The following is a 23,650-nucleotide window of genomic DNA, read 5'->3' as shown; positions in this document are numbered from 1 at the left end:
GTCTAAAGGTCTGAATTTCAAAAGAAATAAAATGAACAGTGTCTTCAATGTGTCTTCCACAATGATTTTCTTCTGTGTTTCATATTTCCTGGAGGAACAAAAATAAATTGATAGAAATGAAATTTAGTTGTAATTAAATTTATGCTTTCAAATACAAGGTGTAAGTATATTATACAATTTTATTTTCATTTAATTTACTTTCAGCTTGAAACAATCCTTTTTCATCCCTCAATTCATCACTTTATACTTCTGAATGTTGCCATTATTTTAATCGTATTCAAAAACAGGCCCCATGACTGTGTGTATTAGTGAGCAAATTCATACATTACCATCATTTGAACAGTAGTCACATAAAATGTTTCCAGCAGTTTTTACTAATTTATGATGTAATATAACAATTAAGTTTTATAACAGTACTATCTTGTTACCCTTGGCTCACAGTTGAGCGGAGAGCTTTGTTGTTGTTATTGTTGTTGTTGTTGTTTTGTGAACAATCTTGATCACATGTATAGATGGTTCCAACAACAGCACAGGTGACCACATTAATGCTCAGTTATGCTCAGTGAATAATGCTTAGCACGATGCTTAGCTTAACACAGAGACATTGGCAGAAACTACACTATTACGTATTTATTATACATGCAGTTTCTGCAGAGCAAGCTTTAATTCCTGAACTGCCCTTCCTTGGCCATTCTGTCATGTTTAACTCTTATTTGTCACAATCTTCTGTTAATATTTTCTTACTGAACTTTATTAATAACCTTTTAATTTTTTCTTCACTTTATTGTTCCCAAAATTTGCACTTTTCAGCTGCTCAGCCATGCTCAGATCATTTGCCACATATGGAGGTTGTGTGCTGGTTAATCATTAAACAGGAGTCGACAGTCACATGTTTTACCTTCACAGATGGTGAGGGATCATGAGTGATGCATTTGTCCAAGGAGAATGACCCCAGTAAGGAGCTCTATCCCCAGGCAGACACGGTGGGATTCCTGCAAGGAGAGAAAGTGTTGATAGTGGGGAACAATGGGACATATGTACAATGTGCTCTTGCAGCCTCTAGGCCAGGACTACTCAACATGTGGATCGTGGGCCGTTTTTGCGTTCCCTCCCAAATGACATTATTATTACCTATTATTTATTATTACCAGTGCAATCAGGAACCATTTTTACTCTCATTCCAATGATGAATTCTTTCCTAAAGCCCTGCTTTTGTGGTATATGGTGACAATGAGCCTCAGGGTATACCCAGTTAGCCTGGGGGGGGGGGACAATACACCTATGGGTAAGGCCCTCCATGAGATTTCAAATTGTTTCAGATATGTTTTTTTGGGGTAACCAGTAGAGGGCGCTGCCTGTTGATTGGGGGGATGTGCTGCTGCGAGCTAGTTGCTTTTCCATATCATTACAACTGGCAACCTGACGAAGCAGCACGGTGTTTTGTGAGCTTTCTTTAAACACTATATTTCTCCACTCTTCAGGAGTGTAACACTTTCATACTGTAAAATGGGCATTTCTTTTCCTTGCTCTCTAGAAACAGTAAAAACAAACTGGTTTCAATCGCTGATACTGCATCTTAGATCACCAGCTCAAGCCTTGTAAATCTGACAACCTTTCATGAACAAGCTGTTCAAAGGAAAGCACATTTCATCACGGCAGCTGGACAGTGACTGGGACACAGATGTTTTTAACTGCTGCCTTCAGGGTGGCGCTATCACTTTCCCTTTGCGGGACTGCCCAAATTAAAAAAAGGTTTGTCCCGTTAGCCATTGATTTGTAAAATGGATAACTTCCCTTGTCTTAAATGTGCTAATTCTGGTGATATGGTCGCTCTGTTCATTTATGTTTTGTGTTCTCTGTGGGTTTTTGTTCTGACCCCGAACTGTGGAAACTAACTTTCCGTGAGGACAATACCAATGCATTATTATTGGTGATAGTTTACACTTTGTATCAGTATCAAGTCTATTAGATATTGTGGTAAAATTGACCATTTGCAGCAGATCAAGGTAAGGTGAAGTCTTGACGGTTCTAGTATTAGTTATCTTTGCTTTTTTTCCCCTCCTCTCTGTTATTCCCAACATTAGCATTATCTATCTTTGCAAATGTTCAGATCGGTACATTTCAGATCAGATTCAGGTTTTGTGCTGATAAATCATTCAACTTGACTCAACAGCCACAAAATTTACCTCCGCCGATGGCAAGGGATTAGGTGTGTTGCGTCCTTCCAAGGAAAATGGCAGTGTTGAAACAGTCCAGCCCTAACCCAAGGGAGACAAGGAGAGAAAGCATTGGTTACCATGGGAATGGAAGACTAAATTATGTAATGTGTGAAAACCAATTCTTCCGCTGTCCCAACCGTAGTAAATGTTATACCTCTCATATTGTGCTCAGTTACAGTGTAATTTGAGTGATCATCGGTGACAGGCGTACGCTTAAGTTTAAGCAATGTGCTTCTTAAAAACGTCCAAAAATTACAATTTCACAACGTAGCAACATTTGTTGTGTTTCCGGTCAAAACTGATAAAGCTTCATTGGACATAGATAATGATCTGATTTTGATTAGGACCCTTTGACAACTTTGTTCCTCATAATTATCAAAAGTTATACACATCTCTGTACATGTCTTTTAGATGAAATTGTACCACCTGGTTTAATATAGAGGAATTCTCTTTTTTTTTTTTTTTAACAAAATTTAGAATTTGGCATGTGTTGTGTTTCCTGTCAAAAATGACCAGCCCAATTTTGCTGATAAAGAAAACACACCTCTTTTCATATAAGCATTCATTCTTTAAACATCTCTTATTACGTTTAATAATAACAACAACAACAATAATAATAATAATCATAATAATAATAGGTTTATTTAGAGCTCAATATCACTATTTAGAGTCTCAAAGGGCTTTACATACGTACATATTTTTTTTATAGTTAATGGTGCTACTATATTGAGTACACTACGCAGGGTAGAATTTACGCTGTCCGTAAAAAGCTGTAAAAGCTTTATTAAGTGAATCAGAACTGTTATTGATGTGGATCTTAAAGTCCCCCAGTGTCACGATTTTATCCACTCTAGTTAGAGTAATCCAGATAACTGCAGAGAACTCATCTAGAAATGGACTGCAGGGTCCCAGGGGATGACACAGCACTGCTATGAGAAAAGACCAGGTGGTGCAGGATTGCCTCATGGAGAGCAACTCAAAGGAAGCAAAATTAGGTAAACTAAGGGTGTTAGGAGTAAATTTAGTATTATAGATTAGTGCTACACCCTCATCTTTCTTTGCTGCCCTTGCAGCATAGGAGAAGGAAGAGTTAGGGGGTGAAGCTTCATTTAAAGGGAGAAAAACGTCTGGCTTTAACCAAGTTTCACACAAACCCATCAAGCCAAGGCTAAGATCACTGATCAGGTTGCCAACAAGCAACGCCTCTGACATTGATAAAACCTAACTTTAGCGTCAAATGGAAGTCCGCTGACTCTGCTGAATAATTTTTGGCTATAAAATGCATACCCATCGTAGATGTGATGTCGATCAAAGTCTGTCTATTGTAAGTGATCATGACGTTCAAAAAATGTAGCGTTATAATATATTATAGCGTTAAATAGGGTTGTTGCATAAAATAGTGTGAATAAATTAACAAAAAAATTCCATTTAAGGAAGAACTCACAGAACTACAGCCGTCTTGACGGCGCGTTACCATCTCCAGACATGTCATAGGATGAACATGCCCAACTCACATACAAAATCTTCGCTCATAATTTGTGATTAAAATAAAAAAAAAAAAAAATCAAATAGGGAAGACAATAACCAAATCATGTATTCGATCAATATTGTACTCTTGCCAAACTATGGTCAGTTAGGCGTACTTAAAGCAGTAATATGTCAATATACTTAAACCTGTGAAGCTTTGACGTGAGTCATTTGTGGTTCGATAGTGTTTAACAGGTTTAAGAGGAACATATAAACATCATAGCGGTGACCAGCAGGTCAAGCTGTTAAGACGTTCTCATGGTTTCTAGTTAAAAAAAAAAATTCAAATCCGTTATAAATTTCTTTAATTTTATGATCAAAAATATATACTTTTTTTAAAAAATCTATTTGTTTTCTTTCCCTCAGAGGTAAACATTTTTATGTTTTCCGATACGAAACGGGAAATCAGGATATAAAGAGGAAATACATTAAAGCAATGATAAAGTGCTGTCTGTTTTAGTCACGGTGCTTCAATCAAAATAATGACATTTTTACTCACTTTTTACTTGTCCTCTTTTCAGGAAAAAGCAGGTGAGGAATCAAATAAGGAAACCCAGACATCTCATCCCGTTAGAGTCCTTTTGACAACACTCGTCAAACATGGTAACATTAGCCACACCCTGCATAAGACTGCGGCTAGTTCGTTGAAAAAGATTAAATGTCGGAAGTGCAAGCAGCACTTCTTTCTCTGTTGCCCACCTTCCAGGCAAACTGACTCTTAGTTATGCCGCCCGGAACTGAAATAAGGAAACGCTCTCTCACTTTCAGTTTCATTTGGACAGTACTGACCAAATATGGTAACAGCTCCATGGCGTGATTGCTCGTTCTTTACATAAGCTTCAGTGAAGTGGCATGATTTCCCGGAAGCCTGAACTGAACGTTTCATTATAAAACTCTGAGGTAACAGCGCTGTCACTTATAAAGGCGGACAGAGGACTTAGACGAACCTAATCTCTGCTTCATCTTTATATGCTTGCATACTGTATACAGGCATCCGCTGAGTCAGCATTATTTGTGTGTACTTTGGATGCTGTTGTGTTTGTCTCTGTACATTCTGAGTTGGATGGCAAGTATAGGCCTCATTGTAAATATACCATAAGGACTGGAGTCTGTCAAGTCATGTCGTGTGATATCACCCAGCAATTCTTTAGGGGAATAAGGTAATGAGTGGGGCAAATGAGATAAGAATCGCAGTTTGACTGTACTGTATATTAAAATCTTAATCAGGTTTGGACACCCCTGTTACTTTTTAACTGCAGAACAACAGAACACTGACAAAACCCATAGAATTTGTTCTTTTGAAGATGCTACTTTTGGCTTGTATGAATAAACATAAATGCAATGCAGCTTTTCTCATCTGGATTTGGTTGGCCCAGTAATGAAACCAAATGTACGGTAGGGATATATTAATATTAGCAAAGTCTTTAGAATTGGGTCGGTTTATATGTTTATCTGGATTTCTCTGAGTGCATGACAAAACTGAGTTTAAAAAAAAGAGTGACAGAAACCTTAAATATTTAAGGTCATTAAACTAGTTGCTAGTGTGTCCCTTCACGCTTTGTGTTTGTTTACTGTTGTGTCTGCATTTCCGTGGTTTGTGGTTGCGTGTTTTCCAGCAAGAAAAGGGAATTGTATAGTAGAGAAAAGTAATTCAAGAGAAATGATAGTTTAAAAGAATGCATCAGACAAAATAAGACCCTGATGAAAGAAAAAGAATGAAAATAAGAAATTCCCTGACAAGTTCTACAACAAGTTCAACACGTTCTTTAATTCACCAAGCTTAATACGTTCATAAATGGTCTACAAACATATTCTTTATGAGGCACACCCCCCATTCTCGCACTTTTTGTGTCCCCTCCAGGATTTTGTAGAGGTTTTTTTGTGTTATTATTCATGCTGTTGCATGTGTTGAGCACTAGGTGGCAATAGAGGTAAAAGGATGAAGCGCGGTCTAGGCTGGGACAGTGACGTGTAGAAGAAGAGGCCTGGGAGGAGGGAGAGAACAGACACAGAAAAACTGTTGGTGTAATGTGTGTTTCTGTGCTGTTACGGAATAAACGGAGAAAACGCACCAATACACATGTCTAGGACATCGTTTTATTAAAATGTAAAATAGGGTCATATATGGAAGTGTCAATAAAGTTTATTCACAATTCTTGTGAACGCACGTTCATTTACGAATGGATAAGGTTCATCCTGTTTATGCGGTAAATTTGCAATAATTTTTTGAAGTATGTTTGATTGTTTCTTAAATCTGACATGACAAAGTTGAACGATCTTTGGTCACACAAATGCTCCCGTAGGAGACCCACTGGGTACAGAGGACGAGTACATTCATGTGAAAGTCTCTGAAAGCAGATGGTCTCTGTCATTTTAAAAGAATTAGTGGAAATATTCCAAACGTCATGGCCTGTTGTTTCTTCCGCTTGATGTTAATGCCTTTGCATCAGTTAATCTGGAAAAGATAAGTTTAACAGAATTTGCATGTGTTTGTACCATTCACTGTTACTACTCTGAAAGACAAACTCTCTCTTTGGTGAAATGACAGTTCACTCAGCCACACAGGGGCAGTAAAATCCAGACCTGAATAATGATCTGACCTGATTATCTATATTAGTGTCTTAAACTGTTGCAAAGTGTCTTAAAATACTTGAAATATGTAAATATATAGTTTACTGTCAGTTACAGGTGTGAAGATGTGATTTTCATCTGAAACACAAACATCAGCATTATAGAAATGTCAGCCTGTAACAGACTAAAACCCTGATATTAGGCATTAAAATGTGTAGGGGAGGTCCTCTAATGACTGTGTGTGTCAGTAGAACACTGTGAGTTTAAATGTGTGGGGGAGGTTCTCTAATGACTGTGTGTGTCAGTAGAGTAGTGTGAGTTAAATGTGTAGGGGAGGTTCTCTAATGACTGTGTGTGTCAGTAGAGCAGTGTGAGTTAAAATGTGTAGGGGAGGTTCTCTAATGACTGTGTGTGTCAGTAGAGCAGTGTGAGTTAAATGTGTGGGGGAGGTCCTCTAATGACTGTGTGTGTCAGTAGAGCAGTGTCAGGTTAAATGTGTAGGGGAGGTTCTCTAATGACTGTGTGTGTCAGTAGAGCAGTGTGAGTTAAAATGTGTAGGGGAGGTTCTCTAATGACTGTGTGTGTCAGTAGAGCAGTGTCAGGTTAAATGTGTAGGGGAGGTTCTCTAATGACTGTGTGTGTCAGTAGAGCAGTGTGAGTTAAAATGTGTAGGGGAGGTTCTCTAATGACTGTGTGAGTCAGTAGAGCAGTGTGAGGTTAAATGTGTAGGGGAGGTTCTCTAATGACTGTGTGAGTCAGTAGAGCAGTGTGAGTTAAAATGTGTAGGGGAGGTTCTCTAATGACTGTGTGTGTCAGTAGAGCAGTATGAGTTAAAATGTGTAGGGGAGGTTCTCTAATGACTGTGTGTGTCAGTAGAGCAGTGTCAGGTTAAATGTGTAGGGGAGGTTCTCTAATGACTGTGTGTGTCAGTAGAGCAGTGTGAGTTAAAATGTGTAGGGGAGGTTCTCTAATGACTGTGTGAGTCAGTAGAGCAGTGTGAGGTTAAATGTGTAGGGGAGGTTCTCTAATGACTGTGTGTGTCAGTAGAGCAGTGTGAGTTAAAATGTGTAGGGGAGGTTCTCTAATGACTGTGTGTGTCAGTAGAGCAGTATGAGTTAAAATGTGTAGGGGAGGTTCTCTAATGACTGTGTGTGTCAGTAGAGCAGTGTCAGGTTAAATGTGTAGGGGAGGTTCTCTAATGACTGTGTGTGTCAGTAGAGCAGTAAGAGTTAAAATGTGTAGGGGAGGTTCTCTGACTGTATGTCAGTAGAGCAGTGTGAGTCAGGTAGAGTAAGAACACAACACAGTCTGTTATAACTACAGTAACAATCACACCTCTACTCCAACTCACAATGGATCTGAATATGTTCAGCTATTTCATCTCTTCACTTTATCTTCACGGTAAGAATCAACACACAGTATTTACTGCACTCTACTTTATATTTTATCATATGAGTGACTTGGTGAATTAGACTTGTCTATGATCATTTGAGCATGTCTTTCTATATGCGTGTGTATCTCCTTTAAGAGGATGCGTATTTCACATCAAACAGTCTCCAGATAAACCTGAAGAGAGTAATTTGATGGTGGAGCTGATTGTGTTTTCTGAGGGGTGATGTGAACCCTGTAAGATAAAATCTCTGTGTTAATGAAATGATCTGTTTTCAAACCAATGATGTAGTTTAGAGGTGAACTTTGGGCTTTTGTCTGTCACGTGTCTGTTACTGATGCTGTATTAAATGTGTGTGTTAGTGATGGAGTATTAACTGTGTGTGTTAGTGATGGAGTATTAAATGTGTGTGTTAGTGATGGAGTATTAAATGTGTGTGTTAGTGATGGTGTATTAAATGTGTGTCTGTTAGTGATGGAGTATTAAATGTGTGTGTTAGTGATGGTGTATTAACTGTGTGTGTTAGTGATGGAGTATTAAATGTGTGTGTTAGTGGTGGAGTATTAAATGTGTGTGATAGTGATGGTGTATTAAATGTGTGTGATAGTGGTGGTGTATTAAATGTGTGTGATAGTGGTGGAGTATTAAATGTGTGTGTTAGTGGTGGAGTATTAAATGTGTGTGATAGTGATGGTGTATTAAATGTGTGTGTTAGTGATGGTATATTAAATGTTTTGAAAGTGAATTGTGCTGTTTTGCCCTCATGGTGAAGAATCATCTCCCCTGTTCTGCTGTATGCAGTTAAAAAGAACAGTATTAAATGCTGACATAAACTCCATTTTCAACAACAGCTGAGCATTTTTTTAATGACAGATTAAAATAATGAAATAAATATCTTTTTTCTCTTCTTCATCTATTTAAACCAGAAGTGAAGTTAGGATAGTGTGCAGTCTGCATCAGTAAAAGAGGACCATTCTAGAGAATTCCAGAAAAATCTGTGTGCTCTGTATTTTCATTCTGTTCCAGTCCATTCTGATATTGATTATTTATTGATTTGATAGAATTGATGCTCCTTTTACCATCACAGCACCTCTCATTGGTTTAACTCATTGTTTTACTGATATTTAAGATACCGGCTTTAAACTAGTTATTGTAAACTGTCGCAAATTTCACCATAAAAACTAATTTCACAGACAGACACACACGCACACACACACATGGGCGCGACTATGTAAACTTGAAATATAACATTATTTCTATGTATTTTAATTTTTATAATTAAGTTTTTATATATATACAGATTATGTCTCTGTCGTGTATTCTGACTGTGAAAAAAGTCAGAAAATAAAACAGAGATCTAAAGACATTTATTTGTCTATTTAAATTCTGAAATGCTTCACGATTTCATTTTTTTGTGTCTAATTATACCAGCCAAAAATTCCTCTGTCATTCACCAGAACACTTCATAACTCCTTCACAGTGAAAAAGAATCATCAGTGTGTCTCATTATGACACGAACTGTCTGGATATTTCTGTTCTCTTTAAAGATTATTCAAATACGTCTGAGGGCATTTACATTTAAAAATAAAGTATTGATTAGTTATTTTTATATGATTGGTTTTGATAGAATTGATTCTCTTCCTACCATCACTGCACCTCTCATATATAATCTGGAATCACATGGTCAGAGGTGCACAGCTGTATAAACAGTAAAGATGTGTCTCCTCTGCTGTTTTAAAATGATGATTTTGTCTCTGTCGTGTCAGTTTAAGTAAAATACATCAGTAAAGAGAACAAGCACAACACTTAACCTGTAGGACCGTACAGAATCTGTGATGACCGATCAGAAACATCGTCAAAACTTTACTCTTCTGACTTTACTGTGTTCACTGTGCTTGATTACTCCCCCCTCCTTCAGACACTGCAAGTCAAGATCTGCTCTGTTACACAGTCTGTCTGTAGTTTTGCTATGAACACCTCCTTTTTCAGGGTTAAAATATTCAGCTCCAAATGATTGGACCTAACGGCATCACTGAATATAAATATAATAATAATATAGTGTTAGATATAGTGTTAGATAGTATAGACATTATAGACAGTAGGCTAGCCAGTCAAGAAGAGAAGATATCACACATATAAAAAACAAAACTATGATTTAATCTCCTAAAATGAAAAGATATTGTTTATCTGTGTCAGTCTATCAGTTTGACAAACTGCATCACAATTACAATTTACAGCTTAGTAAACTGAGGGGCCCAGACTTACCATACTTCTTGACAGTAAAACTTTTGTTATCATGTAAAGTGATCGTGATTATACAGTGTGACTCTCTGTTCTCTCCTCAGGTGTGTGTTGTGGTGTTGTCTCCTCAGGTGTGTGTTTGGGTGGTGATGTGGTTTTGTCTCCTCAGGTGTGTGTTTGTGTGGTGATGTGGTGTTGTCTCCTCAGGTGTGTGTGTGTGTAGTGATGTGGTGTTGTCTCCTCAGGTGTGTGTTTGTGTAGTGATGTGGTGTTGTCTCCTCAGGTGTGTGTTTGGGTGGTGATGTGTTGTTGTCTCCTGGACCTGTGTATGGAGCAGTAGGAGGAAGTGTTTGGATCAACACCACCATCAGACCTGCTGATAAACCTCTGACAGAGGTCAAATGGACATTTAATGGATCAACTGTGATTAAATCTGACCCTGATGGTGTCATTATAGAACCAGTTTACCGTGGCAGAGTCAGACTGGAAAATCACACTGGTTCATTAGAGTTACTGAATATAACCGTGAGTGACAGTGGAGAATACACAGTGACCATAACCAAAACTCTTATTGATCCAGCACTGACAGACAAAATTACACTAGATGTGATTGGTAAGAATCACTTCATCACCACACTGGTCACATCCTCCTTCCTGTTTTTATTATTACCCTTCAGGGCCTGGCTAATTAGTAACAGACAGATTTCTGAAGATTATTATTATGTGAGTCTGAATCACTGAACTCACACTGAGCAAACCTCCTTTCACCTGGTAAGGGGTTATGATGGGGTGATGAATCAGGAACAGAGATGGTTCAGTTAATTACCTGTGATATGAAAAAGCAGGACCAAATCTGGATTTAAGGGCCAGGTTTTGATCTCCTTGGGGTAGTTTTATGTGAACTATCTTACAGTGGTTGTAGCAGTTTCATTAGAAGTTTGAAACTGCACAGGACAAAATGATTCTTAATGAGTAATTTCATACAGTGTTTTCACTCCTCTGTCTGACAACACAAACACTCACTGGCCACGTTCTTACAAACACCTACCTTCTGGAGACACCTCGTTGGTGCACAGTTAGAGACCATGGCCCATCTGTTGTCATGCACAGTGTGTGTTATCCATTCTCTAGCTCTTCATCAGTGGTCTGGTTCTGACTACAGGACCACTGTTGGCTGGTTCACTCTCAGCCCAGCAAGAACAAAAACCCCAGTAACACGGCTGTGTGTGACACACTCACACCAGTTCATACCAGTGATGAACGGTGTGTGACACACTCACACCAGTTCGTACCAGTGATGAAGGGTGTGTGACACACTCATACCAGTTCGTACCAGTGATGAACGGGGTAGAGAGCGAGTGACAAACTGTGCATGCCAACAGACAGGCTGTGGTCTGTAATTAGACACTCACACAGTGTAGGTATGAGGGAGGTTAGGGTGGTAGGTATGAGGTAGGTTAGGCTGGTAGGTATGAGGGAGGTTAGGGGTGGTAGGTATGAGGGAGGTTAGGGTGGTAGGTATGAGGTAGGTTAGGTAAGTAGGTATGAGGGAGGTTAGGGTGGTAGGTATGAGGGAGGTTAGGGTGGTAGGTATGAGGGAGGTTAGGGTGGTAAGTATGAGGGAGGTTAGGGTGGTAGGTATGAGGGAGGTTAGGGTGGTAGGTATTAGGGAGGTTAGGGTGGTAGGTATGAGGGAGGTTAGGTGAGTAGGTATGAGGGAGGTTAGGGTGGTAGGTATGAGGGTGGTTAGGGTGCTAAGTATGAGGGAGGTTAGGGTGGTAAGTATGAGGGAGGTTAGGGTGGTAAGTATGGGGGAGGTTAGGGTGGTAGGTATGAGGGAGGTTAGGTAAGTAGGTATGAGGGAGGTTAGGGTGGTAAGTATGAGGGAGATTAGGGTGGTAAGTATGAGGGAGGTTAGGGTGGTAGGTATGAGGGAGGTTAGGGTGGTAGGTATGAGGGAGGTTAGGGTGGTAGGTATGAGGGAGGTTAGGGTGGTAGGTATGAGGGTGGTTAGGGTGGTAAGTATGAGGGAGGTTAGGGTGGTAGGTATGAGGGAGGTTAGGGTGCTAAGTATGAGGGAGGTTAGGGTGGTAGGTATGAGGGAGGTTAGGGTGGTAGGTATGAGGGAGGTTAGGGTGGTAGGTATGAGGGTGGTTAGGGTGGTAGGTATGAGGGAGGTTAGGGTGGTAGGTATGAGGGAGGTTAGGGTGGTAAGTATGAGGGAGGTTAGGGTGGTAAGTATGAGGGAGGTTAGGGTGGTAGATATGAGGGAGGTTAGGTAAGTAGGTATGAGGGAGGTTAGGGTGGTAGGTATGAGGGGGGTTAGGGTGGTAGGTATGAGGGAGGTTAGGTAAGTAGGTATGAGAGAGGTTAGGGTGGTAGGTATGAGAGAGGTTAGGATCGTAAGTATGAGGGAGGTTAGGGTGGTAGGTATGAGGTAGGTTAGGGTGGTAGGTATGAGGGTGGTTAGGGTGGTAAGTATGAGGGAGGTTAGGGTGGTAGGTATGAGGGAGGTTAGGGTGCTAAGTATGAGGGAGGTTAGGGTGGTAGGTATGAGGGAGGTTAGGGTGGTAGGTATGAGAGAGGTTAGGGTGGTAAGTATGAGGGAGGTTAGGGTGGTAAGTATGAGGGAGGTTAGGGTGGTAGGTATGAGGGAGGTTAGGTAAGTAGGTATGAGGGAGGTTAGGGTGGTAGGTATGAGGGGGGTTAGGGTGGTAGGTATGAGGGAGGTTAGGTAAGTAGGTATGAGGGAGGTTAGGGTGGTAAGTATGAGGGAGATTAGGGTGGTAAGTATGAGGGAGGTTAGGGTGGTAGGTATGAGGGAGGTCAGGGTGGTAGGTATGAGGGAGGTCAGGGTGGTAGGTATGAGGGAGGTTAGGGTGGTAGGTATGAGGGTGGTTAGGGTGGTAGGTATGAGGGAGGTTAGGGTGGTAGGTATGAGGGAGGTTAGGGTGGTAAGTATGAGGGAGGTTAGGGTGGTAAGTATGAGGGAGGTTAGGTAAGTAGGTATGAGGGAGGTTAGGGTGGTAGGTATGAGGGGGGTTAGGGTGGTAGGTATGAGGGAGGTTAGGTAAGTAGGTATGAGAGAGGTTAGGGTGGTAGGTATGAGAGAGGTTAGGATGGTAAGTATGAGGGAGGTTAGGGTGGTAGGTATGAGGTCGGTTAGGGTGGTAGGTATGAGGGAGGTTAGGTGAGTAGGTATGAGGGAGGTTAGGGTGGTAGGTATGAGGGAGGTTAGGGTGGTAGGTATGAGGGAGGTTAGGGTGGTAGGTATGAGGGAGGTTAGGGTGGTAGGTATGAGAGAGGTTAGGGTGGTAAGTATGAGGGAGGTTAGGGTGGTAAGTATGAGGGAGGTTAGGGTGGTAGGTATGAGGGAGGTTAGGTAAGTAGGTATGAGGGAGGTTAGGGTGGTAGGTATGAGGGAGGTTAGGGTGGTAGGTATGAGGGTGGTTAGGGTGGTAAGTGTGAGGGAGGTTAGGGTGGTAGGTATGAGGGAGGTTAGGGTGCTAAGTATGAGGGAGGTTAGGGTGGTAGGTATGAGGGAGGTTAGGGTGGTAGGTATGAGGGAGGTTAGGGTGGTAGGTATGAGGGTGGTTAGGGTGGTAGGTATGAGGGAGGTTAGGGTGGTAGGTATGAGGGAGGTTAGGGTGGTAAGTATGAGGGAGGTTAGGGTGGTAAGTATGAGGGAGGTTAGGGTGGTAGGTATGAGGGAGGTTAGGGTTGTAGGTATGAGGGAGGTTAGGGTGGTAGGTATGAGGGGGGTTAGGGTGGTAGGTATGAGGGAGGTTAGGTAAGTAGGTATGAGAGAGGTTAGGGTGGTAGGTATGAGAGAGGTTAGGATGGTAAGTATGAGGGAGGTTAGGGTGGTAGGTATGAGGGAGGTTAGGGTGGTAGGTATGAGGGAGGTTAGGTGAGTAGGTATGAGGGAGGTTAGGGTGGTAGGTATGAGGGAGGTTAGGGTGGTAGGTATGAGGGTGGTTAGGGTGGTAGGTATGAGGGAGGTTAGGGTGGTAGGTATGAGAGAGGTTAGGGTGGTAAGTATGAGGGAGGTTAGTTTGGTAAGTATGAGGGAGGTTAGGGTGGTAGGTATGAGGGAGGTTAGGTAAGTAGGTATGAGGGAGGTTAGGGTGGTAAGTATGAGGGAGATTAGGGTGGTAAGTATGAGGGAGGTTAGTTTGGTAAGTATGAGGGAGGTTAGGGTGGTAGGTATGAGGGAGGTTAGGTAAGTAGGTATGAGGGAGGTTAGGGTGGTAAGTATGAGGGAGATTAGGGTGGTAAGTATGAGGGAGGTTAGGGTGGTAGGTATGAGGGAGGTTAGGGTGGTAGGTATGAGGGAGGTTAGGGTGGTAGGTATGAGGGAGGTTAGGGTGGTAGGTATGAGGGTGGTTAGGGTGGTAAGTATGAGGGAGGTTAGGGTGGTAGGTATGAGGGAGGTTAGGGTGCTAAGTATGAGGGAGGTTAGGGTGGTAGGTATGAGGGAGGTTAGGGTGGTAGGTATGAGGGAGGTTAGGGTGGTAGGTATGAGGGTGGTTAGGGTGGTAGGTATGAGGGAGGTTAGGGTGGTAGGTATGAGGGAGGTTAGGGTGGTAAGTATGAGGGAGGTTAGGGTGGTAAGTATGAGGGAGGTTAGGGTGGTAGATATGAGGGAGGTTAGGTAAGTAGGTATGAGGGAGGTTAGGGTGGTAGGTATGAGGGGGGTTAGGGTGGTAGGTATGAGGGAGGTTAGGTAAGTAGGTATGAGAGAGGTTAGGGTGGTAGGTATGAGAGAGGTTAGGATCGTAAGTATGAGGGAGGTTAGGGTGGTAGGTATGAGGTAGGTTAGGGTGGTAGGTATGAGGGTGGTTAGGGTGGTAAGTATGAGGGAGGTTAGGGTGGTAGGTATGAGGGAGGTTAGGGTGCTAGGTATGAGGGAGGTTAGGGTGGTAGGTATGAGGGAGGTTAGGGTGGTAGGTATGAGAGAGGTTAGGGTGGTAAGTATGAGGGAGGTTAGGGTGGTAAGTATGAGGGAGGTTAGGGTGGTAGGTATGAGGGAGGTTAGGTAAGTAGGTATGAGGGAGGTTAGGGTGGTAGGTATGAGGGAGGTTAGGGTGGTAGGTATGAGGGTGGTTAGGGTGGTAAGTATGAGGGAGGTTAGGGTGGTAGGTATGAGGGAGGTTAGGGTTGTAGGTATGAGGGAGGTTAGGGTGGTAGGTATGAGGGGGGTTAGGGTGGTAGGTATGAGGGAGGTTAGGTAAGTAGGTATGAGAGAGGTTAGGGTGGTAGGTATGAGAGAGGTTAGGATGGTAAGTATGAGGGAGGTTAGGGTGGTAGGTATGAGGGAGGTTAGGGTGGTAGGTATGAGGGAGGTTACACTGCGTGAAAAGTGGTGTATTCAGAAATATCCGGACAAAGTAAACTTCCGCTAAACCTGCTGTTTTCCAGAGGTATTCGGATGCCCGCAGAACTTTGTCATGCGGACCTGAAAACTCCCGCAAATGTCTGAATACAGCTGTTAGACGGCAGTTTTCAGGCATCCGCGTGACCACAGTCGTTAGCTGATGGCTTGGCCTTTCAAATGCTAATAACAGTCAGTGGTCTAGGAGGGACTGGGTATAGAACCCTTCCTCACTGTAACTTTCTATCAGTTAGCCTATATGTAATATTTAGCCGATATTTTGATAACCACACAAACTTGTTAGGTGTTGCATGGTGTATAATACAGCAGTGGTAGGCCCATGTAGCCTTTAATGTCATTGCTCTGTCGTGCAGCTAAATTACAATGGACACTTCAAATGGAGCATACAAAAACACACTGAAAACATAATTTAAAAAAAGTCTAAATGAGAGGTTCATTAATTACATATTTGATGGTTATGCAACTGTCCTTTACTTGGGGTCAAAGGTACAGGGTGACCAGATGCAAACAGACCAAATGGGGGACAAGTAGTAAGTTTGTGTGGGACAATGTGGGACATTGTTACTAATGCTGAGAGATGATGTAAAACTTAGATATAATGTCAGTCTAACTGAATAAGAAACACTTGTATACACTTGTATTGATAGACATCCAACATGCATTGGCCATTACAGGCCCATCAAAGGCAACTGTACTTAAGCAAAGCAGCAGGCATCATACAGCTCAAGTCTTTCAAGTTAAACCCCTGACCAAATCCAACTATAAGAATAAATAAGGCTCAAAATAAAATATTACATAAAATAAAACAATTTCAATGCAAATCTTTATATCAAGCCAAAATCTCTATTGGATGAGAAGCATGGTCAGAAGGGATAAAAGAACTTTTTCCTTTCTTTTTGACCATGATGTCGGCTGACAGCGTTTATCATCATATCTGTAAAGTTTTACTAAGTTTGGTTTTTGTGACGTAGCAAAGAAATTCGTCGGCCCCACAGCTGCACAGTTTGATTGACGGCCGCCACAGACTCTTGATGACCGCCCTCAACGCTCTCCTCTCAGCCATTTGGTGAAAGCAAGGCTTTTAAAAAAACTCGCCTATGTTGCATTTTTACTGCTTTTGACATAGCACTATTAAATAGATTAGAAACTATGCTCATGTGCGGGCGGGTAAAATAATGGATCCATATATTTTTTATTTCTGACAGTTAAAAACCAAACGACCAGCGAAGATGCGGGACATTATCTCAGTATGAGGGATGCGGGACAAAGGATACAGGACTTAAAAAAAAAAAGTTTACAGGGCATAGGAGTTTTTGTTGTTGATTCTCGCTTGTTTGTTCGGAATGTTTCTCCTCAGTACGAGGACGCGCCCCGTTTTCAAACCACCCACTTAGAATCTAAGGTTGAGTCCTGTCCAATCAGTTTTCTGTGCGTGCATGGTGTAGGGTGACAGTAACCAATAGCATTGTGTGCAACTGCAGCGCGAAATTTGCTTTGGGGAAGGGGTTACCTGTAGTAAGGTAAGGAGAAGCGAGTCACTGAAGGATTACAGAAGTTGTACTCCGTATTCTGTCGATAGTGTGCATTTTGAAGATGGCTTGCAAAAGAACACTTAAGTTTTCGAACGGACAGCGGAGTGGAGAGGCTACTCGTGCGCCGGGAATATCCAATTTTTCCAACGCCGAGTCTGAACGAAAACAAACAACTGGTGTCCCCGTTAAATGCATTTTTAAGAAGATGTCTGAACGTTCATGGAGAATGTTATTCGGCGGTTGGACAGGATGGAGTCCCATCAAAGAGGCGCAAGAGGAGTCTGCCCGAGAAAAGAAGACGTGCGGGGAATAACTCTGTTTCGGTAAGTTTATTTCTGTAGGCTTCCGGCTTTCGTCTTTGACTGCCGCGCATTCTGATATGTTCACATTTCTTTATCTGCTTTATCCCTTAATGTGGTTGAATTTAACTCTTGTATTAATTTTGCTTCTACAGGAATCTGTGCGGATAATGCATAATGCTGAAAACAACACGCACAGATATGATCCACGGACAAGGTAAGACGACGTGTTTTGTTGGTAGACTATATCGTCGCGATTGTTTCATAGCAGTGCTTGGAATTCTAAACGAACTTTTAATCAATCTTCCTTTCTTCTCCGTTTTTTTTTTCTCTCTAGCATCCTGAAAGACCGATTGAGACTATCCGAAAGAGTTACCGGGTGAATCCAGAGAACAAAGAGGGGGACAGGATCGCCACTCGAACGAGGCAAAGGAGGAGAAGAGTAAGTCAAAACATCATTTCCCTAGTAGTTCTTAGACTTTTTCTCCATTTGCTGTTTTCAGCGATCTAATTTCTGTTTTCACTGTGTTTTGCAGCAGCACAAGGCCAGAGCTAGTGTTCTCTAAACTGAGGAAGAGGTTGCCATATGGAGGACCGCATCAGTAGACATAATTTCTGACGAGGACGCCATCTTGGATGGAAGGCCAGCGTGGATCCTCCCGCCTAGCACAGAGTTGTCTGCACTGTGTGGGGTGCTACAGAATAGAGACCACGGAAGCTGGGTTGTTCTTGGGAATGCTCAACATTTAGAGTTTCATTTATGCTCCCAAAAGCATTTGTATTATATACTATGATATTACAGTATATTCTGTTCTAATGTATTCTATTCTGTTATATATTGTACATTGATTATATATATATATATATATATATATATATATAAAATTGTCAATTTATATACCTTATATTATACTGTATTTGCTTTATTTGTAATAAAATTTGTGTAATTCATTTTTGTTTGCCATACTATCTATACAATCTACCTATGAACATAAAACACCACCACCACCAATAATAATAATAATATTAAAAATAATAATTATTATTATTATTATATAAACCATATGAATTCATGTCTGGGGACCCACAATGGACCAATGGGGAAGGGTTTTAGAGGAGGGGCAAGACATTGCTCCACCAATCCAAAGAAAGACTTTTGACCAATTGCAGGATACCTGGTGGCCCAAGGTGTGAAGTGCAAATGTTCCCTTCCAAGCACCCCCAAGGGATTATTCACCATGGCAACTAAGGGCTCTAGGCAGACCCCAAAACACGGTACATATTCAGGAGTATTCCATGCCGCGTAACAGAGCTGCAAACTGCCGGATACAGCCGATAATCTGTGGAGTATCCAGGAATATACAGGAGTATTCCAGGCCGAATACACCTCTTTTCACGCAGTGTTAGGTGAGTAGGTATGAGGGAGGTTAGGGTGGTAGGTATGAGGGAGGTTAGGGTGGTAGGTATGAGGGTGGTTAGGGTGGTAGGTATGAGGGAGGTTAGGGTGGTAGGTATGAGAGAGGTTAGGGTGGTAAGTATGAGGGAGGTTAGTTTGGTAAGTATGAGGGAGGTTAGGGTGGTAGGTATGAGGGAGGTTAGGTAAGTAGGTATGAGGGAGGTTAGGGTGGTAGGTATGAGGGGGGTTAGGGTGGTAGGTATGAGGGAGGTTAGGTAAGTAGGTATGAGAGAGGTTAGGGTGGTAGGTATGAGAGAGGTTAGGATGGTAAGTATGAGGGAGGTTAGGGTGGTAGGTATGAGGGAGGTTAGGGTGGTAGGTATGAGGGAGGTTAGGGTGGTAGGTATGAGGGAGGTTAGGTGAGTAGGTATGAGGGAGGTTAGGTAAGTAGGTATGAGGGAGGTTGGTTAGGGTGGTAGGTATGAGGGAGGTTAGGGTGGTAGGTATAAGGTAGATATACTCCATAGAGTGGCCAGTGAATGTGGGTCAAATGTAGGTGTTTCTAATAAAGTGGAAAATGAATGTGTATACCTTGTGTAGTGGACATTAGAAACCCAGACACCTGTTCTAAAATGTCAATTTTTGTTTCCTTTAAGACAAATGACTGATCAATACATGGTAGAAATAAAAATAATTTAAGAATTTAAAGACAAACATTACCTAAAAAACATAAACATTACATGAGAGGATGTGGCAGTAGATGTCAGCTTCAGTATCTACTTTAAACCCAGAATCACACACTGAGAAAGAAGACACTTATAGAACTCATCTATTACACTTACATAAATCATCTATTATGCTGATCAGAGCTAAAGAAAACACTATACACTGACAATGATTCTCTGCACACTAGACAAAAACCATGTTACTCTATAGAGCACAGATTTCCAGTGATATTTATTTATGCCTGGTTACAAAATAAATTCACCTCCTCTCTCTCCTACAGTGAGAATATCTGGAGTTTCCCTCACTGGTCCAGCAGAACCCCTAATAGAAGATCAAAGTTCTGCTGATTTAACCTGTGAGGGAATTGGGTCCATCATTACCACAGAATGGATGAAGGATGGTCAACCTCTGTCTCCTAGCAACAGCATCATCTTCTCTGCTGATCTGAGATCAGTGTCCATCAGTCCAGTGAGGAGATCAGACAGTGGAGAATACCAGTGTAGACTCAGTAACCCTGTCAGCTCTGACACTGCAACCTACACAGTGACTGTCAGCTGTGAGTGTGACACACATTCACTTTACTGATGATAATTCACTAACACAGGCACTATAGAAATGAACAGAATAACAGAGACAGTAGAAATAAATAGAATAATAGAAATAATAGAAAATAAATAGAATATCAGAGATAGTAGAGATATTAACAGATTAACACCATCCCATGATGCCTCTGTGTTTCAGATGGACCAGAGAATGTTTCCATCAGTGGACAGAATGAGGTGGAGGTGGGGTCAAAGGTGACTCTGACGTGCTCTGCTGAATCCACACCTCCTGCCTCCTTCATCTGGATGTTGAATGGAAGAGAAACAGGAGAAACTACAGCCTCATATTCCATAGAGAAGATTGACTCCACACACAGTAGGAATTACACCTGCACAGCCTGGAACAATGTCACCTCACTCAAAACAACAGTTCACCATCATTTAACAGTTAAAGGTAAAGTTTCACTGTGAGTTTACAGACACAGCTCTGTTAATGTACTTTAGCATTGTTATATAGAGATTTCTGTGTAGACAGAGTTCAGTAATAAAGCAATAAACCTCCTGTTTGTCTACAGTGAGAGAGTCTCTCCGTGGAGAAGGTGTCAGTATAATCATCGTTGGGGGAATTACTGTATCAGTGACAGTAGCTGTAGGGTTGGTGTTCTGCTTTGTGAAAAATATAATGGGGTGAGTGATCTTCTATTTTGTATGAAATCATTATGAATGTTTTTGTATGATTCTGTTTTTTAAAGAAGACTGTAAAAGGACTATTGGAGATATTAATACCTGTTTAAACAGGAAACAGTGAGGGGAGAGAGAAGACATGACTATCTCTCTCAGATGTTCTCTGTCTCCTTACTTAACATTAAAACATAGAAAATCATCCTATTCTTGCACATATATATGCATGTAGAGATATATTATTATATGTATATATTGCATATCATACAGTCTTTAACGCTTAAAAAAAGAAATTACTAAAATCACACACAGTGACACACAGTCTTAACTGATTAGTTAAACATATTGGTTAAAATATACTAATACATTACAAGGACACCTTTCCATATTAATCTACTATTTCAAAACAATATAAACAAAGATACTTGACATTTTAATCATACACAAAACAACGCAACATTAAAAACAAACCGAAGGTTTCACAGGTAGGGCTAGTGTGTACCTGTCTGCCCAACCGACAAACTGTCAGCAGGCCCGTTACCATGGAAACAGAGACACGCCACTGGAAGCGTCTACTCTACCTCACATTAGCTGTTACAAAAACTATTAATCTTAAAAATACTATTTACAGATTCAAATATTCAGGTAGCCATCTATACAGAACAGGAATTAATACACAAAACGTACATTAATCATAAAAATAAAACCAATTAAATATAAGTAAAGTAATCGTGTTTTTACACTGATCAGCTGTTTCTTCAAAACAATACGACTCTGCTCCGCTAGCATTATGGATGATTACGGTCACATTAACTACTCTTTAAATGTTTACATACGAACATGAAAATGATTGAATTACTTGTTGTATCACAACCTGTTTATTCTGTATGGAAACCTCAGTGAGTCCAGAGTTTCACTAACCTGTTTATTCTGTATGAAAAATCAGTGAGTCCAGAGTTTCATTAACCTGTTTATTCTGTATGGAAAACCTCAGTGAGTCCAGAGTTTCACTAACCTGTTTATTCTGTATGGAAACCTCTGTGAGTCCAGAGATTCACTAACCTGTTTATTCTGTATGGAAACATCAGTGAGTCCAGAGTTTCACTAACCTGTTTATTCTGTATGGAAACCTCTGTGAGTCCAGAGATTCACTAACCTGTTTATTCTGTATGGAAACATCAGTGAGTCCAGAGTTTCACTAACCTGTTTATTCTGTATGAAACATCAGTGAGTCCAGAGTTTCACTAACCTGTTTATTCTGTATGGAAACTTCAGTGAGTCCAGAGTTTCACTAACCTGTTTATTCTGTATGAAACCTCTGTGAGTCCAGAGTTTCACTAACCTGTTTATTCTGTATGGAAACCTCAGTGAGTCCAGAGTTTCACTAACCTGTTTATTCTGTATGGAAACCTCTGTGAGTCCAGAGTTTCACTAACCTGTTTATTCTGTATGGAAACCTCAGTGAGTCCAGAGTTTCACTAACCTGTTTATTCTGTATGGAAACCTCAGTGAGTCCAGAGTTTCACTAACCTGTTTATTCTGTATGGAAACATCAGTGAGTCCAGAGTCAGTGGGTCAGTGCTGGACAGTATGAGACAGTAAGAGTCTTTGTGAGGACTTCACAGATGTTAGAACAGCTGTAAACATCACATTCATGGAGCTGTTATGAGATGGACAATGTGTTATCATGGTCTAACTTTACCAGCATGTTCTTTTTAAAATCAAGAATTGACCTCTTTTGCTTTTTGTGACATAGTAAATTAATCATTGACAAACCTTAAAAAGGACACAGACCAGCCTTTTGACACTGTGTGTGTTTGTACGTCCACGTGTGTTAGTGAGTTATACATAATCTCTCTCTCTCTCTCTCTCTGTCTGATGTCAGACATTTCCAGGAGGCCAATAGGAAGCAGGTGGAGCTTGGAATCTTGGGAGGAGAGGTCAAACTCAACTCTGCAGCCAATCAGAGAGCTCTACAGCTCATCTTAGGTCAGTGATGTCACTCTAGCTCCACCCTTACATGGACACCTCAGTTTCTCACAGTTCTGATCAAACTCAGGGTTGTCATGGAACTTGTTGTCATGGGAATTTATTATTATACATTAATGAACTTTTCAGCTGATTTATATTTTAATATTTCTTAGGTGTCACATCTGCCCTCGAAGTATCAGAAGTCATTTATACACAGGTGAAGAACTGACTGCTGGCTCTGACTGGATGAAAGCATTGGAGGTGTGAAGAGTTTTTACCTGTAGTGTTCCTGGGTTGTGAGTTAGTAGTTCTGTGGACAGTGTGAAATATGAAACAGGTGACCTGTCTTCACAGGGGATGCGTCAAATTTTATGACAAGAATTAACATAGGGTGTTAGGTGTTAGGAGAGGACGTGTTCTCAGACATGTGTGACATTGTGATATGTGTTGTGACACATGTGTTGTAGATTGTGATATGACTTGTGTTGTGTTTTCTGATGCGTGTGACATTGTGGCTTGTGTATGTTGTGTTGTCTGATGTGTTTGAAATTATGATGTGTGTGACTTTTGTACAGAAAAGTTAGTGTAAGTTAGTGTCTCTGATCATCTCATATCAGTCTCTGTTTGTGTCTTTTTCATCATAAACTGTTTCTGACCACAGACCTGCTGTTGTGTGGATGTTTTCTCAGTGCTGGACTCTTCTCCATACGCCTGTGACGTTACTAAGTGTGAAAAACGCTAGCAGTGTTGCTAATCTTGGCTTACACCACAGCCCTGACAGCTAACGGTTTTTCACACCTCACTTGTTAACACTCCTCATGCAACTATGTACCACTCAAACTCTCTTAAAACTCTTGTCATGCATAACAAACAGAAACATTGTGTTAAATGTGTATTACTTTAATTATTATGTAATTGAGCTTTGGCTGCTAACGGTTTTTCACTGTTAACACTCTTTTCAAAGCTATGAACACTTAAACTCATTACATGGCTATGTACCACTCAAATGCTCTTAAAACTCTTGTTATGCATGACAGACAGAAACATTGTGTTGTTTTTGTCCTCATTCTAATCTTTATTAGTGTTATTGACCATTTTTCACTAAAACTGGATTTTACTGGATTAACTGGATTTCTATACTCAGACATAAACCACAGCTA

General features: G+C 41.0%; 1 protein-coding gene across 1 annotated transcript; it reads left to right on the top strand.

Moving 5' to 3' along the window:
- Window positions 1–926: 926 nt before the first annotated feature.
- On the top strand, window positions 927–23,232 carry LOC115821828 (carcinoembryonic antigen-related cell adhesion molecule 1-like). The gene is made up of 6 exons (XM_030785614.1): window positions 927–1,037; window positions 19,585–19,852; window positions 20,038–20,305; window positions 22,405–22,508; window positions 22,958–23,010; window positions 23,152–23,232. The coding sequence occupies exons 1-6, from the start codon at window positions 927–929 to the stop codon at window positions 23,230–23,232; spliced, it is 885 nt and encodes a 294-aa protein (XP_030641474.1).
- Window positions 23,233–23,650: the final 418 nt, after the last annotated feature.

This window comes from Chanos chanos, chromosome 9 (assembly GCF_902362185.1).
Source record: "Chanos chanos chromosome 9, fChaCha1.1, whole genome shotgun sequence".
Lineage (NCBI taxonomy): Eukaryota > Metazoa > Chordata > Actinopteri > Gonorynchiformes > Chanidae > Chanos > Chanos chanos.
Note: the sequence above shows the minus strand (reverse complement) of the source record. Positions and strands in the feature narration are given on the sequence as shown.

Coding starts and splice junctions, on each gene's coding strand:
- LOC115821828 (XM_030785614.1), top strand. CDS start 927: ATGCATTTGTCCAAGGAGAATGACCCCAGTAAGGAGCTCTATCCCCAG. Junction 22,509..22,957: donor AGCTCTACAGCTCATCTTAG/GTCAGTGATGTC, acceptor CATGTGTTGTAG/ATTGTGATATGACTTGTGTT. Junction 23,011..23,151: donor CGTGTGACATTGTGGCTTGT/GTATGTTGTGTT, acceptor TTCTGACCACAG/ACCTGCTGTTGTGTGGATGT.